Raw genomic sequence first — 16550 nt, forward strand, 5'->3', positions numbered from 1 at the left:
TCTCATTCAATTGCAAATAGATTTGATATTTCTTAAAATTTGACATCTTTGCATAAGTATATCCTTGATGTTGTTTAATGACCCTAAATATGTGACATATTGCAATGTCCTTTTGAGAAATCAGTACAACAATTGAAGGCTAGGACAAAAATAGTGGATGTAGTTGTCAAAAAACATTATATTGTTCATCTCCTTGTAATAAATTGGAATCATTGACTTGAATTAATGCATGTGGCATCAATTCACTTACCCAACTCTTCAAACTCAATATCCATCAATGCACATATTTTTTGTTAGCTTTTCCTTGTGAACACTTCTATTAGTATTATTTCACAGTGGTATACATCTACTTTTGCTGAAATAACTCGAATAAATCCATATTCTGCATATGATTTAATTCAATCAATTAAAGTCAAGTAGCTCATAGTATAGAGCTTACAAAACGAGACTAAATAATACTTCACATTCCTATCAATTTCTTGAACTAGTTTATATTTCCTTCATTATAAGACCATATATTTAAATATCAATCAAACAATCCTACAAATGTATAGTTGTTAGATCCCCCAAAAGCTAAAGAAACTTTTTTCAAATACAGTAGGATTCTTTCATGAGAGGAATATATATCTCATTTTTTACATAATATACAAAATACTATACAAATTACTCAATTACAGCGATCCATATACCCCTGATACATTAAGCATACCATCTCCTTCATGTTTAAAAGTAAATTATAAATTATATTTTTATCTGTTATCATTATTTCACAACTATAACTTTCATAACTTGCTGTATTAAAATCAATTGAACTTCCAATGTATAAAAAAATAAATCAAGGGCCTATAATGTGTTCTAAACAAGTGCAGCATTTCTCATGAATAATAATTAATTTGTGGTACTCTATTTCGTTTGACAACGTTACTCTGAAAAATGAGTTTACAATAAATTTATGTGTATAATCTACTAGAGTATATCTATGTGAATGGGTTTTCTAAAAGAAATAATCAGGTAAAAAATACAAGCTATAACATCAATGGGTGTGCAAGTAGTGAATATACATATTGAAATAAACTACAAAAGGAAAAAAGGAGGCAAGCTTTAGATGATTACCAAATGCAAGATTGCCAATTGTGGGTAATGTTTCTGTATGTGTCTTAGATTTCCCTTCATCTAAGAATTTGGCAATTCACTCACATGTGCAATCATATTTTTCATCCACCAAAATGTTAGTTGGCTTGAAATCACAGTGGACTGTTGGTGTTGACAAGCTATGATGGAGATATTCCAATGTAGATGCTACATTTATCATATGTTTAACACCCAAAAAAAAAATTACAGACAATAGTTATGAAACATAACCATTTTTCAAAGCTCCCATTGGAAATGAACTCCATTATCAAACACATGAAGTTAACATTGGAACAACAACTAATGATCTTCACCAAATTGTGATAGTGCACATTATGTATTGTGTCAGATTCCATTTCAAAGCTCCTTGAGAATGATTCTGAATCAAAATTGAATATTTTGATAGCAAGCATTATTCCACTTGAAAGCCTTCCTTTGAACACAAGATTTTCCTTCCTAATAAGTTATTCTAATCAAATCTATTGGTTGCATCCAAAATTTCTTCCTCTCTGTTGAAAGAGACTATTGTTGGAAACAACCAAATTTGTTGACAAACCATGGGTAGTATGCATGCATTTCAACAAAATAAAGTTTACACCATTGAACCTTTTTCTTGTTTCTTTTTCTACTTAGAGGCACTTGCATTTGTAGCTTGCCACAAAAGTTCTTTATTCATCATGAAAGATTCAGCCATCAAATCTTTGAAGATCCGCCACTTGGAATCTCACCTTGAAGTGCATTATAGAGAGATTAACATACTCAAGGAGCATAAATTTCTCTAGCTATTCCTCTAGAATTTCATGTCATTTGAACATATTTTCCTTAAATTCTAATATATTTTAGCTCAGTTGTATATATTTTGATTGTCTAACTTAGCAAAATGTACGTCTTGCTTGGGTTTGCAACTTAGGTTTTTAATTTGATACTTTTGGACTAATTTTGTGTTATTTTAGTTTAAGGGTTCGTTAGATACGTGTTTGGGCCTTTGTTGGTGTTTTTGGAAGGCTTTGAATTAGATGACAAAATCAAACGCAATAATGAGCTATCATGTTAATTGGGAGAAGAGTGTAAAACCGCCGACATCACCACCAAAGTTGTTACTTTGCGTTGTGACTTTCACTGCTATCAGTAAAATGTTGCATTTTATTTAGCTAAAATTGATTGGGTAGGACACTTATATGTAGCTTGCTCGACCTAGAACACATGCTTGACACTTTGAGACACTTTTGAAGCTTGGTTGTGCTAGGGTTTTCAGCTTTGGATGAGTTGGGTCTAAGAGTTGAAACTTGAAAAACCTTTGAAGCTCCATTTCTTTAGTTCCTTTATTTCTTCTCCATTTCTCTCTTGTAACCTGATATAGCTCTGAATAATTTGTGTATTTATAGCTTTTTGATGTTTATGAATAGCTAAACTCATTGATCTAGGATTACTTTAAGCTCTTGTATGGATTAACACTAAGTTCCTCCTCTATTTTTGTGTTTAATGATATACATCTATATGTGTTTATTTTACTCTTGTCTTAATACTTCTAAATGTTTAGCTACTATTTAAATGTTGGGTTCACTTGAGTGATGCTTGAGAGGGCTAGCTTGAGTATAAAACTTGAGTAAAATAGTACATGAATTTAAAATTTGCATAATGAATGGATGGTTTTGCTAGTAAGATTAAGATATACCTACTAGTCTTGCATAGCCACATTAAGATAGGTGCTTAAAATTGGGTTTTATTTGATTGTAACAAGAGATTGAGGAATTAAGTTAACTAACCACTTGTTCATGACTTGAAATAGTCTGTTCAAATATTTTTAGAACTATAGGCTAATACTTATCTTCATTAAAAACATTTATAAGAGGATGTACTTTTAGTATTATGAAATGTAAGAGATAAATAATCTTAGGTCCCAATGTGTGCTTCAAGTTTGAGAATCAATCACTTTTTTTTTATTTTCTAACTTTAATATAATTTGTAAAATCAGCTTTCCAACTAATTATGTTTTGCTCAATTTAACTGAATGTGCTAAGTCTTTTGCTTAATCACTTGTTTTTGACAAATCACTGTGAAAACAATACTCTACACACTTTATTACTTGTCACGGCCGGCCCATGCACTTGCAGGGAGCGCAACAATAGCAATTTAGGAATCTCACTAGACAAATTATTTGGGGAGAGGTCCAGCTTTACTAACTTAGGAAATTCCCAAGTGATTCTGGAATCTTCCCTTGCAATTTGCTAAGGAGAGATTTTGCAAATTTTGTAAGCTACTATGGTTTTTGGAATGATGCCTAAAATTGATTCCTTGACAAATCTAATAGAATAAGAGCTTTTAGATATTTCCAATCTTGACTGAAAGATTTCCGTCTAACATGTTGGAAAAGAGATTTACTTTCAATATACTTGTTAAATTCCAAAAGGATATAAGAACTTACATTTGGGCTCCTTTCCAGGATATGTTCATTGATCTTGCTATAATTCTTGCATTGAAACACTACATCTCAATTATGGACTCCTAAGATTGTCTTAATGTTGTCACCAGTGCTATTAAAACTCTCCAAAAAGTTATTTTCACCAAGTGGTGAGTTGTGACCTTCACTTTGAGGCATCATGGCTGTGTTTGCCACGTGTATCTAAAGAATACGAGTCATGATAAGTGTAAAGTAAAAAGCAATATTATAGTTAAGGTGCATTTTTGAATTTTGTTTTTTAGATATACTAGTGACCTTAGGCCACAATATCATTCTTGAAGTATTAAAAAGGATGAAATGTTGCCCCTCATTCAACCTCCATATCTCCACTATTTTGATCATTAAGTGAACAAGAAAAATTACAGAAAATATCACAAAAAATTAATGTTGATTAAGTTTCCAAAATTATAAATAAATGCCAAGAGACTGATGTTATTTTTTACTCATGTAAAATAACAAAATATCATTTTGACCAGTCATTTTAACTAGTTACTAGGTGACCAACTACTTTGCTAAAGAAAATCGCAATGAATAATTAAAAATATTAATTAATTTTATTTTAATAATATTATTATTAATGGAAAAATTCATAGCTCAGCTAGTGCATTAGAGATTTATAAATGAATGTATTTTTTATATCAACTGAGTTGTAAATTAAAACAGTGTGATAATTTATAAGTCTTTCACTAAAATTAATGAGTCATCCTTATTAAAGTTACAATTTATAAATATTATTTATTTAAATAATCTAAGGTAGCTTACATTAATCTAACCAACATTTTAACAGCATGGAGATGTGTGTCAATATCTGAATGTTGAGGGTGTGACTTTAAACATCTACAAATGAGGGATTTTATTTGCAATAGACAGGTAATTTGTCCTTTTCTTGAAATTAATCTGTCTCATCCAAAAATACAAAAACCAAAACATCAATTATAAAATATAAACTTTCAACTTCCAAGTGCTTTGCATGAATTGGTCTGAACAAAAAAATGTGATTTGCATGAAATCATAGCCCAGGTATTTGTGAGCCAAATAACAAATAAAACTCATAGTCTTCGAATTATAAAGATTTAGTCTCAATTTTTTATGATTATTTATTAATTAATCTTTTCAGTTCAACTATCTTTCATTTCCTACTCTGTTTGCTAGTTCTCACATGGGTAGGATTCAATTCTTGTGAGAATTGGATGGACAAGTTTTGGAACATAATACTTAGGATATTCCATAAAGTGTTCAAGGTGTTCTAGGCTCTCTAAAACAAGCTTGAGTTTTTCTTAGGAAAGACTCCTTGTCACATGAAACAACTGGTTCTTAAGAGAATTGGTTTGGGCACGACTCAAGCGGTTACTGGAACTCTCATTCTTGTGAGACATCTACTTCTTGCAATCGCCTAGCATTGAATTTTAAAATAAAAGGTCTCATCTTGAAACAAAAAAATTATATAACATCAATATCAATAATTTCATACTGGAGGGAGTGTGTATGCATGTATAATTTGTACGTAAGAGGACCACACTAGCCTTATATAGGTTCAATATCATTTTGAGAATTTCAAAACATCATCAATTAAAAACCATAACAATATAAAATATTAACACCTGTAAATGGACCACTACAAAAGCCATGTATTACGCACTTGATGCATTGCCCGATGGCAAAGTGATCTCCTTGGAAATGCAAGGGGAGTTCAATCCCCCACATTGGCTGGTTTTGCCTTCTTTCACTTCCCAAAAAAAAAAAAATGTCATGTGCCACCATAAAATATAGAGTTGACCAAGAGTTTGTTATTGGTAAAGTCTAGCAACCTTAACATGTTGGAAGGGCTCTGGGGACCATCTTGCTTAAGTTTCTTTGCTATATATATATATAGAGAGAGAGAGAGAATGGAATTTGCTGACACAGCTTAAAGTTATGAATGGGATCCAGCTTGCGACTTCTTATTTATAGGGGAGCTTTCATGTCAAAAGGCCATAGCTATTGGCTTTCTTTATCTATATATATATACACTCTTTTCAGACCATAATATTGAGCATTTTTAGAAGTCTTATTTAATTTAAAATATAGGGCATTTGATAATTTTTATAATTATTTTTTTTAATTATATTCCCACTTCATTTATTACTCTTTTGAAAAGGTAAACACTTATAAACTTAACCTTATGCACTTAATGTACTTGTTACCAATTAAATCAAGATACATGAATCTTTTATAAACTATTTATTATATAATAAATTCTTATTATTAATTTTACTACGAGATTAATTAAGATCCACTTATCATGATTTGTTTAAATATAAGTATATTAACTATATAAGGCTAGCTAAGTACATAATTCCTATGCCTTTGAAAAATGGTGCATTGAAATTTCAATTGTCATTATTAAGATATTGATATAGAGTATTTAATGAAGGTGTAATTGAAAAGATTTAAAATATTTGAAGATATTAATATTTTACTTAACTTTTTTTCAGAACCCTGAAGTAGTTATCAATGTCTTATATTATGATTGAGAGGGTATATACATATAGGTGTAGGAAGCACGTCTGAAAGAGTGGCCTTCCATTATGTCACAATGCCAATGCTGTCCTCACTACTGATATCATTTGAAGAGTTGAAGTTGGAATTCAAAATTTGAATTTCAGTGCTCCTTCTAACCTGTTTTAAATGACCCTATTAACTATTTTTACAAGATTAAGAAAATTAGTTTCAATTAGTTTAATGTCAATTTTTTTCTTTTTACAGTTTTTAAAAAATCACCCTTTTATTGATAGATTTTCTCATTAGGGAAGGGAGAAAGGATGGAAAAGCTATCAATTAAGCTAAGAGTTAAATAGACAAGAACATTTTCGAAAATGAATCATAAATGTTTTATTAAATTTTGTAAAGAGTCTTGTTTTAAGGATCAATGGAAATGATATATAAATAGCTAGGGCCGGAAGAAATAAGTAATTCTAAGGGAAAATGACAAGTAAGGACCTTATAAAATGATTAATGCCAGATTAGGATGTCTTTAAAACTAATGTTCGCAAAATCGGTATTCTTTCTTCCATGTTCAATACTAAAAATATTTAAAAATCTTGATTTGGAATTAATCTTTTTATGAGATTCTTGCTTATTATTCTCCTTAATTCCTTATTTTTTTTAGCCCAATATTTGAATGATAACAATTAATTTTTTTTTAAATTTGATCAACGTTAATATAATATTCAGATGGGTTTTTATGATCAAGTTCTCACATGATTAAGCTTAAATTGTACACTCAGCATAACTTTTTCAAGCATTAACCAAGTAAGTACGAAAGTTTTATTGGTGGCCAAACAACAAGAAACATTAAGCATGGAGAAAAATCAACATAATAAATTGATTTAACACAAATATGAATACGTAATCTCAAAGAGACTGGACGCGGGCAGTGGGGTCGAACAAAAATAATATGTATCATCATTGGAGATCTGTTAGGTTCCTTTGTCCAACATAATTTTAACAGTCCGTTTTCCCGTCAAGATCTTCGTTTTTAAGTTCTTACTTCTGTTACTTCTCCAATCTTTCTCCTTAATTGGTCGATGGATTATATAAAATTGGGCTTATATAGCTTAAGCGTAGCCCTAGCAACCCATTCTATGTTTTGTTTGTTTCCCGGAAACATCTTATTCAGCATGGAGGTATATCGAAGATGCATATATATCATTTCATCCAAATGACTCTGAATCTCTAGATGAATGGATGCCAACTATATTAAGGATATGGACACGTATATAGGTTAAGAAATTTTTCATTAATGTAAAATATAACTACAGATTGACCCAAAAAAAAAATTATTTCTCATAGTAACCTATGAAGCACCGATACATCAAATTGCCTCATATATCCACATCAATATCATGTCCAATACTGATACTTCTTTGATACATTTCTATAGAGTATCAAAATATTATTTTTTAATTTTAAATTTTTTTACTCTTGAGATGTATTTGATTCTTCTAGATTGCAAATAGGTACTTTAAAGCTGATACTTCAAGACTATTTTTAAGAAATTAAATTTTGTGAAATATTGTGATATTAATTTTTTTTATTCCTAATATATTTTTGTAATTTTATTTTAAAATAAAAATAAGATCTTTATTAAAAAATAATTTCTAGATATAATAAAAAAATAAAAATTACATTTTTAATTATAAAAATATATGAATATAAAATTTTGGCATTTAAACCCTAGGTGAGGAACTATTAGTAGAGATTATGCAATAGGCAATTAGTTATAGATAGAATAAAAATACAAGTAATGATTATGTTTTGCTTGATATGATTTTTTAAGACTATATGTGTATGCTATTTTAGATATTTTCTAAATTAAAATTATATTTCTAATGTTTTTATTATTTTTTATAAATAAATATATATATATATATATACATATATGCACATATAAAAACATATCATATCTTATATTTTTAAAAATGAAATTATTGAAGTATCGGATACTATATATGTATCAATACCCGTGCATCAAAGATGGTAACAAGCCTAAGAGAAACACATTATTGTTTTTGAACGTACTCATGGTCACGGAGTCTCCTGTGAGAAACATAGGTCCTGTAACTTAAACTCTCAGCATAGGTTGCTCCTCTTGCAAGGAGAATCGCGTCTATAAATGTGATCAATAGGTACTGAAAATGAAAATTAAAGTTAAAAAGGTCTCTCCTCTAAAATATTGTGCAAGACTAAAATGGTAACTGCCTATTTTATTATCCATATATTCAAGTTGTGCAAGGTAATTTGCAAAAGCCCTTTGATAAAATAGGATGAGAGAGAAATCAAGGAATAAAATAATTAATTCTATCTTTTAAAAAAGAGTAGTTGTCACTTGATTTTGAATCAATTACTTCTTTTCCATGTTATAGCCATCCTAGTGATAAGTGGCGCGAAGGAGGGAGGGGGAGAGAGAGATTCTTGAAGTCTAGACACATGTCCTGACGTTGGTGAGTTCTCGGTACCCAATTAGCTCACGTGAACTTTTTGTTATCACAAAGAGAGAGAGAGAGAGAGTAATTTTTATATTCATTGAGTTTCGATAGTCTTGTTCTAAAGGCAAGCATAATTGTGACATTAGAATAGGAGTGCATTGACTTGAATAGTGGCACGTATGGAAAAAACATAAATATAAGTCTTTGTTTGGTATACAGAAAAGGGAAATGCAAATAGGTACGTTTCCCTTTTCCAGTTTAGAAATTTTTTCTATCCACCAAACGATGAATAATATTGGCACTCAATTTTTCTAGTCACTCAATTTCTATTTCTTTGATTAGGGGTAGGTTGTCTATCATGAAGACATCTACAATTGATGGAGCCCACACATGGTTGGAGTCCATCACCTAGGTGAGTTTCATTGTGCATTTCTCATAGGAGAAGTTGCCCCTTGTTGAGCTTTGGTCAAAATCTCCCCTATAATTTCAATGGACTTAACATTCCAACTTTTAACACTGGTGATTGGTGCAAGCTGAAGGTTCAAGGAAATAGAGTTGTACCTTCATTAATAGCTATAACTTTTAGTCTATCGATGGCACTTTATTATTCGCCCCTCATGGAAGTAGGTGGATGAGAATGACATTAGTGGCCCCCAATTACATGGAATTTTAGTTTCTTTCAATGACAAGAATGAACTATCACAACAACAAAATGACTCTTGACGGCAACTTTTAACAACAATAAAAAAGTAGCTGCCAAAAGTCTACTTTTTGCTGTGATAATTAGAAGTCACTGTTAAAAGTCAACCTTTGGCGGCAATATTGTGTTGCCGTTAAAAGTTGCTGCCAAAAAAAATTTTTAGCTGTGACTTTTAAAAGTCACAGCCAAAGGCCCCTTTTAGTGACGATTTTTAATTGCTACCGCTAAAAATAACTTTTAGATTTTCATAAAAATAATTAAAAAATTAAAAATAATTTATGTAATTACTTTTAATAGCAACAAATTATCGCCGCCAAAAGTATTTTCACAAAGAATAATTAAAAATAAAAATAATTTTTGCAATTACTTTTAGTGGTGACAGTTTGTCCCCACCAAAAGTATTTTCATAAAAAAAATTATTAAAAAATTAAAAATAATTTATGTAATTATTTGTAGCCAAAATTATTTTCATAAAATTTAATTAAGAAACTAAAAATAATTTATGTAATTATTTTTGGAAGTAACAAACTGTCACCACCAAAAGTATTTTTAAAAAATAATTAAAAAATTAAAAATAATTTATGCAATATTATTTTTATTGGCAACAAGTTGTCGCCGCCAAAAGTATTTTCATAAAAAATTTAAAAAATATTTTTATAAAAATTAATTTATATAATTACTTTTGTGAAAAAATTTAATGCCACTAAAGGTATTTATATGTAGAATGAAAAATAAATTATATATAAGATCAATAATTATTACTTTTAAAAATAATGATCTTGCTCGTCTAGTATTTTAGTAATGATCTTATTTTAATAATTACATTTAAAAAAATTTCTTATGGATTATTTTTTAATAATGATCTTATTAAGCTAGTATACATAATCAAGCTAAGTTATATATAAATTATAAATGAATTATTTGTTATAATTTTTTTATGAATTATTTCAAAAAATTTCTTTAAATTATAATTAGGCTAAGTTATACATAAATACTTACTCACATACATATATATAAATAGCATTGGAATGTTAAAGTTGTATAGATATTGTAAGATGCAAATGATGTTGTAAATTACTTGACACATTATGCACTTGATACTTGGCTTAGTATATACATGGTGTCTACTCCATCTATTGAGCTCTACTTTTCACTACCACAGGATTATTTAAAAAAGATGCTCCATATTTGATGATTATTTTAAATTGTAAATTTATTAGAAAGTTTCCCTATTATCTTGAGATTGACTTTGTTGAAGGGACTTTAAAGGAAGTGCAAACTAATCAAGATTAAGTTAAGACAAGATTCTTTCTATTTTGATTGTGAAATATCCACTTAGATTTTTAATTTGGATTTCTTTTTGTTTAGCATCTACTTTTAGTTTATCACATGCCCACTCATTTCCTATCTCAAAGATAATAAAGAATAATTATTCAAAATGACTATTAACAAAATTTATATGATTAAAATAAATTTTTTATTGATTTTTTAAGATAATTGAAAAATTGTATATAAAATTTATTTGTAATAGAAGAAGGGGAAGCATTTAACTTGTAAAAAGATAAAAGTTTAATCATTTATTTATTAATATTTGAGAAAAATATGGAAAAATGTAAAAGATATACATTTAACTTAAACTAATATAATACATACTTATAAATAAATTCTATACTTAATTTTTTCATTTAAAAAAAAATAAAATTTAAAAATTGATTAAAATGTGTATAAGAAAATTATTTAATATTTAAAAATTATTTCATTTTAAGTTCATTTTCCTAAAAAAAATATTTGCTACAACAAAAATAATATTTTATTAAGAAATAATATATATATATATATATAAATACTCATATTAATAAATGATAATAAAATGTAATATATATGTATATATTTCTAATAATATATTATTTGATATATGTATATGTAGTTAAATAATATATATATATATATATATATCATTTCGTAGTGCATTTCAATTTAACTAGTAAAAAGGAGGACTTAAGGCTTGGAAGGTTAGAGGTCATGGGTTCAAATCCTAACTTGAGCATATTTCACGAAGAATATGTGACGTGGCACATGCATGGCAAGGTGATGTGGCACGTGTTGTGGCATGAGGAGGTGCACATGTGGTAGATGATGTGGCACAAGGTATCAGGTGAGATGGCATAAGCTGATTCTTCTTTTTAAAAAAAATGACTTTTGAAGTCACCACCAAAAGTCGCCGCTAAAAGATTTTAGTGGCAAAAAAAGGTTACCACAAAAAATCTAGTCGCTAATAACTTTTAATGAAGACTCAAAAGTATACCTTTAGCAGTGACCCAAGGTAAACTTTTGATGGCAAAATACTTTTAGTGGCGACTATGTTTGTCACTGCCAAAAACCATTAGCAACGAGATTTTTGGAGGCAACTCTTTGGTGGTAAAAAGTTGCCACTAAAAACCTTTAGTGGCAACTTTTGAACTTTTGGCAAAAGTCTTTTTTTTTTTAGTGTATATTCCCTTCAGTCTCCTATTATAAGGCATTTTTAACTTCTCCTCTAATAAAGAAAGAAAGTCGATTGGAATTTTTTTTTCTTTTGACCACATGAATGAACTCCTTCTAGTTCCTATTATAAGATGTTTTTAACTACTTCACTAAATCAAAGAATGACAGTTAACTAATTAAATTATCTTAAAATGAATAGAATTCCAACTTTATCCCTATTTAAAAAAAGGAAGAAAGAAATACATAGTATATGATAAGCCATAAAATTAAATTTATAATAGGAATAAAATTGAAAAATAGTTATAAATAACTCTTAGTGTGCCCTATATTAAGGATCAAATAATCTTTATAGAGGGTGCCCAATAGAATCGAAGGAGTATATGAATGGATGTAAAAACATATACATTCACATAATTTGAACAATATTTTTTTTATCATTCAAAGGAACTCAAGATATGTTCAAATTATTGAAAAAATATCAATTTCTTTGGACCCATCAATGGACAATGAGTAGTAAAAGATTTTGAAATATCATACAACATCAATAGTTTAGTTATCAATGAAAGCATCTTAATAGTTCGAATAACGTTTTTTTTTTTAATCTTATATAGAGTACAATGACAATTTGGCCCTTCAACACCCAAGAGTATCTAGAATCTTAAACTCATTTTTGGTTCATTTTCACTCCTAAAGATTTAAAACCATGGCAATCTCCCTCTTGCCATTAACTTTGACCATTAATTAATTAGAAAATTATAGAAAATAATAAAAAGAATCATATAAAATAACCAAAAATTAAAAATTTTATCTTTTTGTAATGTTTTTATAATTTTTGGGTCCTTTTTCTGTGATTCTTTTGGTCATTTTTTGTAATTTTTGATGTTATTTTCTATAATTTTACAGTCAACTAATGGTCAATTAATTGTACAATTTTAAATGTTTAGGGTTGAAAATGAATTTAAAATGAGTTGAGAGCCTCGTATACTCTTAGGTCTATAGTTTAAGAGCAAAATTATTATTTTATCCTTTTATATATTTTGCTATTGGATTTAAAATTATATTTTATAAAATAATTGGAGCTATCAACTCTTTATCTTCCATGTTGTTAATACTAGATTATGTGTTTCATGCTCAATGTTTTTAATTTATTTAATTTAATCAATAGGTAATTATTAATTAGAAACACCATATTAGATTGAATTAATCTATCAAATAGCAATACTTAATAAACGGACAAAATCAAATTAAGGACGACCGCTCTTTCAAACCAACCCTAATTTGCTGGTGAGAAAACAACTATGATCTTACAATTAAAGTTTATGAATGCCTATGTATATTAACCCCATCAATATCAACATATTAACAAAAAACCAACCGAACACTAATGACAGAAAGGATGAAAAGAATATGAAATTGTTCTACAGGACCAAAGGATGTAAATATAATTAAAATTTGTCATAAAAAATGAAACTGCCTCATATGTTTTTTTTTTTTTTTTGAAAATACCCCCATTGTCACTAGACCACTAAATCGGCACCATCCGGTAGTTGGCGGTCAGGCAACCATTGCCGAACACTAATGACAGTTAAATTTAATTTTTCAAGGGGACCAAGGGTGAATTTGAACCCCAACCACTTGGTCACCAAAAGAATTGATAACCACTAAGCTACCAACACTTCTAAGTTACATATTGCACAAAGTTGTATATATTATCAACTTTATTTTTATTTTCTCAACCACTACTTATCAAGAGTTTAATGATTACTTGTCATTTCATAAATAATCATTAGTTAAAGTATTGATGGGGATTTATTAAAAAAGCACCATTTTATAAATATTTACTTGCTTTTTTTAAATCAAAAGTTTACTTGTCAAAAATTTATGTGAACTTGTTCTTTCAGTAAAAGTTTAATTTTTAAATTATTAAGGGAAATTGTCAAAGTTAGTAAAAGAGACTTCTCATCTAACAAATGATTGCATATTAAATAACTATATCTTGTTAAAAAAATTAATATGGAGAATTACATCCAAGTCGCACTTAACACACAATAGATTACTTCAAGGTATACTAACAAATGAGTTTAGGTGACCAATTAATATCCACGAACTTGTTATTTTAGTACAATTTACTTTTCAAATTAGGAAAAATATAACTTTGGGTCTTGTACTTTGCTTTAGTTTTGCTATAGGTTCCTGCACTTTTTTTCGGTGTTCAAGATTCCTACACTATTTTTTGGTGTTCTAGATCATCTTGCAAGGACTTATAGCAAAAATTGAGCAAAATATAAGGACCCAAAGTTATGTTTTCTCGTCAAATTATTAAGGGAAATTGTCAAAGTTAGTGCATGGGGACTTGTCATTTCATTAATGATCACTTGTTAAATTACTAACAAGGACTTGTCATTACTAGTGCATATTAAATTTTTCTAACAACTCATTGTTATTAATTTAACAATTAACTATTTGTGAAATGATAAGTCTTTTTTACAAACATAACAAATAAGCATTTGTATATTAAAATATAAAAATGTGTGCAAGTTAAATTTTCTAACAAGTCTTTATTAGTAATTTAACTATGATGGTCGGGACAAAAAAAAAAAGCTAACATTTGATATAGGGTAAGAATTTAAATATTTTACATTTTTTCTTCATTTTTTAAATTTTTTTTAGGCTAACAATTAGCTGCTTTCAACTCTCATTTTTTTCCCCTTGACCTTGAAAATTATGGTAACAACGTATGGATGAGAATGAGAATTATTGATATACAACTTCACCAAAATCATATTTCATTAAATTTTTTATAAATTTAACTATATGTTAGTTGATCTTTTTGGATTTTAGGATCTACGTGTCATTTCCATATAAACTTTGTTTATAAAAATATGAAAAACTAATAATTTTATTACTCGATGTGATCTCTCAAACAGTAATCAACCGCAATGAACAGTGATAAAGATAAATTTTAAAATAGAGATAGGGTTACCTCAAAGAAAAATTCTAAACAACAGTATTATTGCAACCCCACCACCACTCCTTTTCTAATGCGAAATCTCATTGATGAATGTAGCTCACAACTGCCTTTCTGTTTCTCCACAAGTTATCTTCTTATTAATTTCTCAGTTGACTAAGTCAAACTTTTTTTTTTTTTATGACACATCCAAGTCAAGCTTTTTTTTTGGGTAAAATTTCTAAGTCAAGCTTTTGATAGGCTTTTTTTTTTATAATTTGTTTTAAATTTTGGATTCAATACTAATTAAGGGCCAACTTATCTCAAGTGTAATTAATAAAAAGAATAGAGAGAATCGCTTCTAAGGACCTGTGAACAATGTTATTATCAAATAAGGATCATTAACAAGTCATCACAAAAAAAAAAAACAATTCTAAGTTTTTATTTTAACAATAATCCATTTCATATTTGATCTTTCCTTATGATTAACATTTTTCATAGGCATACGGTTGAAGTTTGCAACATTTATTAGCATTAAATCAACGGTGCTAATTTTATAATAGGAAAATTTGAATGGGCTCTACCTTTTAAGGTTTTGGGTCAAGAAAATTCCCCAATATTCTAACATCTATATTTTTCTCCGTTGCAAAATAGCTTTTGCATATTATTTTGTTCATTATAATTGGCTATTTTAGACTAATATTGGTCAAGTAAATTCACCAATGTCATTACTCTTATTTCAATGTTGATCAAAGCTTTCTTCTCCTTGTTAAGCCACTAAGAAAAAAAAAAAAACAGAGACTTTCAATTGTGATTATAAAAAGTCACTCCACCTTTCTTTTCCATTTCAAACAAGCTTTTGCAGACTATTTTGTTCATTATAATTAGCTACTATAGGTTATAACAATTAATTACATTATTATCCTCACTCTTTTTACCAAGCTGGTCAGCTAATCACTCTCAAAGATTATATATAGTGAAGCTTTCTTCTCCTTTCTCTTCATCCTAAGAAGCTTTATGCCTATCCAACATGGGAAATCTTTGCTTTCATTTCTCCTCCTCCATTTTCTCCATGCTCTGTCTCATGGTTTGCCCATCTTTCATTCCAATTTTACTCTCGATGGATTGACACTTCTTGCTTTCAAATCTTCTATTAGGGACCTGTATAGTCACTTGAAAAATTGGTCCAACTCATCATCTTCCTTTTGTAACTGGTTTGGAGTCACATGTGATTCTAACAATGAGAAAATGAGAATCTTGAGTCTTCCTATGATGGGTCTTGAGGGCACCTTACCATCACAAATTGGAGATCTGTCCTTCCTAGAAAAACTTGAACTACAAAGCAACAAGTTTCATCATGGGCTGCGAAAAGAGTTGCTTCCATTGTGCAAATTGGAAATTCTAAACTTGAGTTATAATGCACTTAGTGGAGAAATTCCAACTTGGATTGGAAGCTTGTTTATGCTTCAACTCTTGAGTTTGGCAATAATAGTTTTGGAGGTCTCATTCCTCCAAGCATATGCAATTTGTTTAAGTTGGAGACCTTGGATTTGAAGTCTAATTCTATCAACGGATCTATTCCATTGGATATTGGAAGACTTCAACACCTGAAAGTTTTATGCATTTCCAGAAACATGCTTTTAGGAAGCATACCTCCAACTATCTCTAACTTATCATCACTTGAACACCTTTCTTTGTCTCTCAACTTCTTAGAAGGTATGTCTTGTATGATATATATGTGATGATATAAATATTTGTTCTATTTCAAAATTGATGAATTTATCATTTTTTTTGTAATAGTTTATATCAGTAATATATGTGATGTCAATCTAACTGGGGGCTTGCTATTTACTATGTCTT

At 28.9% G+C, this 16550-nt stretch overlaps 1 protein-coding gene across 1 annotated transcript in view; it reads left to right on the forward strand.

Annotated features, from left to right (window-relative positions):
• LOC129317446 (probable LRR receptor-like serine/threonine-protein kinase At3g47570) overlaps positions 1-16550 on the forward strand; it is a 50697-nt gene that overhangs the window by 29446 nt on the left and 4701 nt on the right. Inside the window, exon 3 of the mRNA XM_054961771.1 lies at positions 16118-16406. Coding sequence (XP_054817746.1) covers positions 16118-16406 — 289 coding nt within the window. The remainder of the gene's footprint in view (positions 1-16117; positions 16407-16550) is intronic.

This window comes from Prosopis cineraria, unplaced genomic scaffold (genome assembly GCF_029017545.1).
Source record: "Prosopis cineraria cultivar Desert tree isolate PC_DT_omini unplaced genomic scaffold, ASM2901754v1 PC8, whole genome shotgun sequence".
Lineage (NCBI taxonomy): Eukaryota > Viridiplantae > Streptophyta > Magnoliopsida > Fabales > Fabaceae > Prosopis > Prosopis cineraria.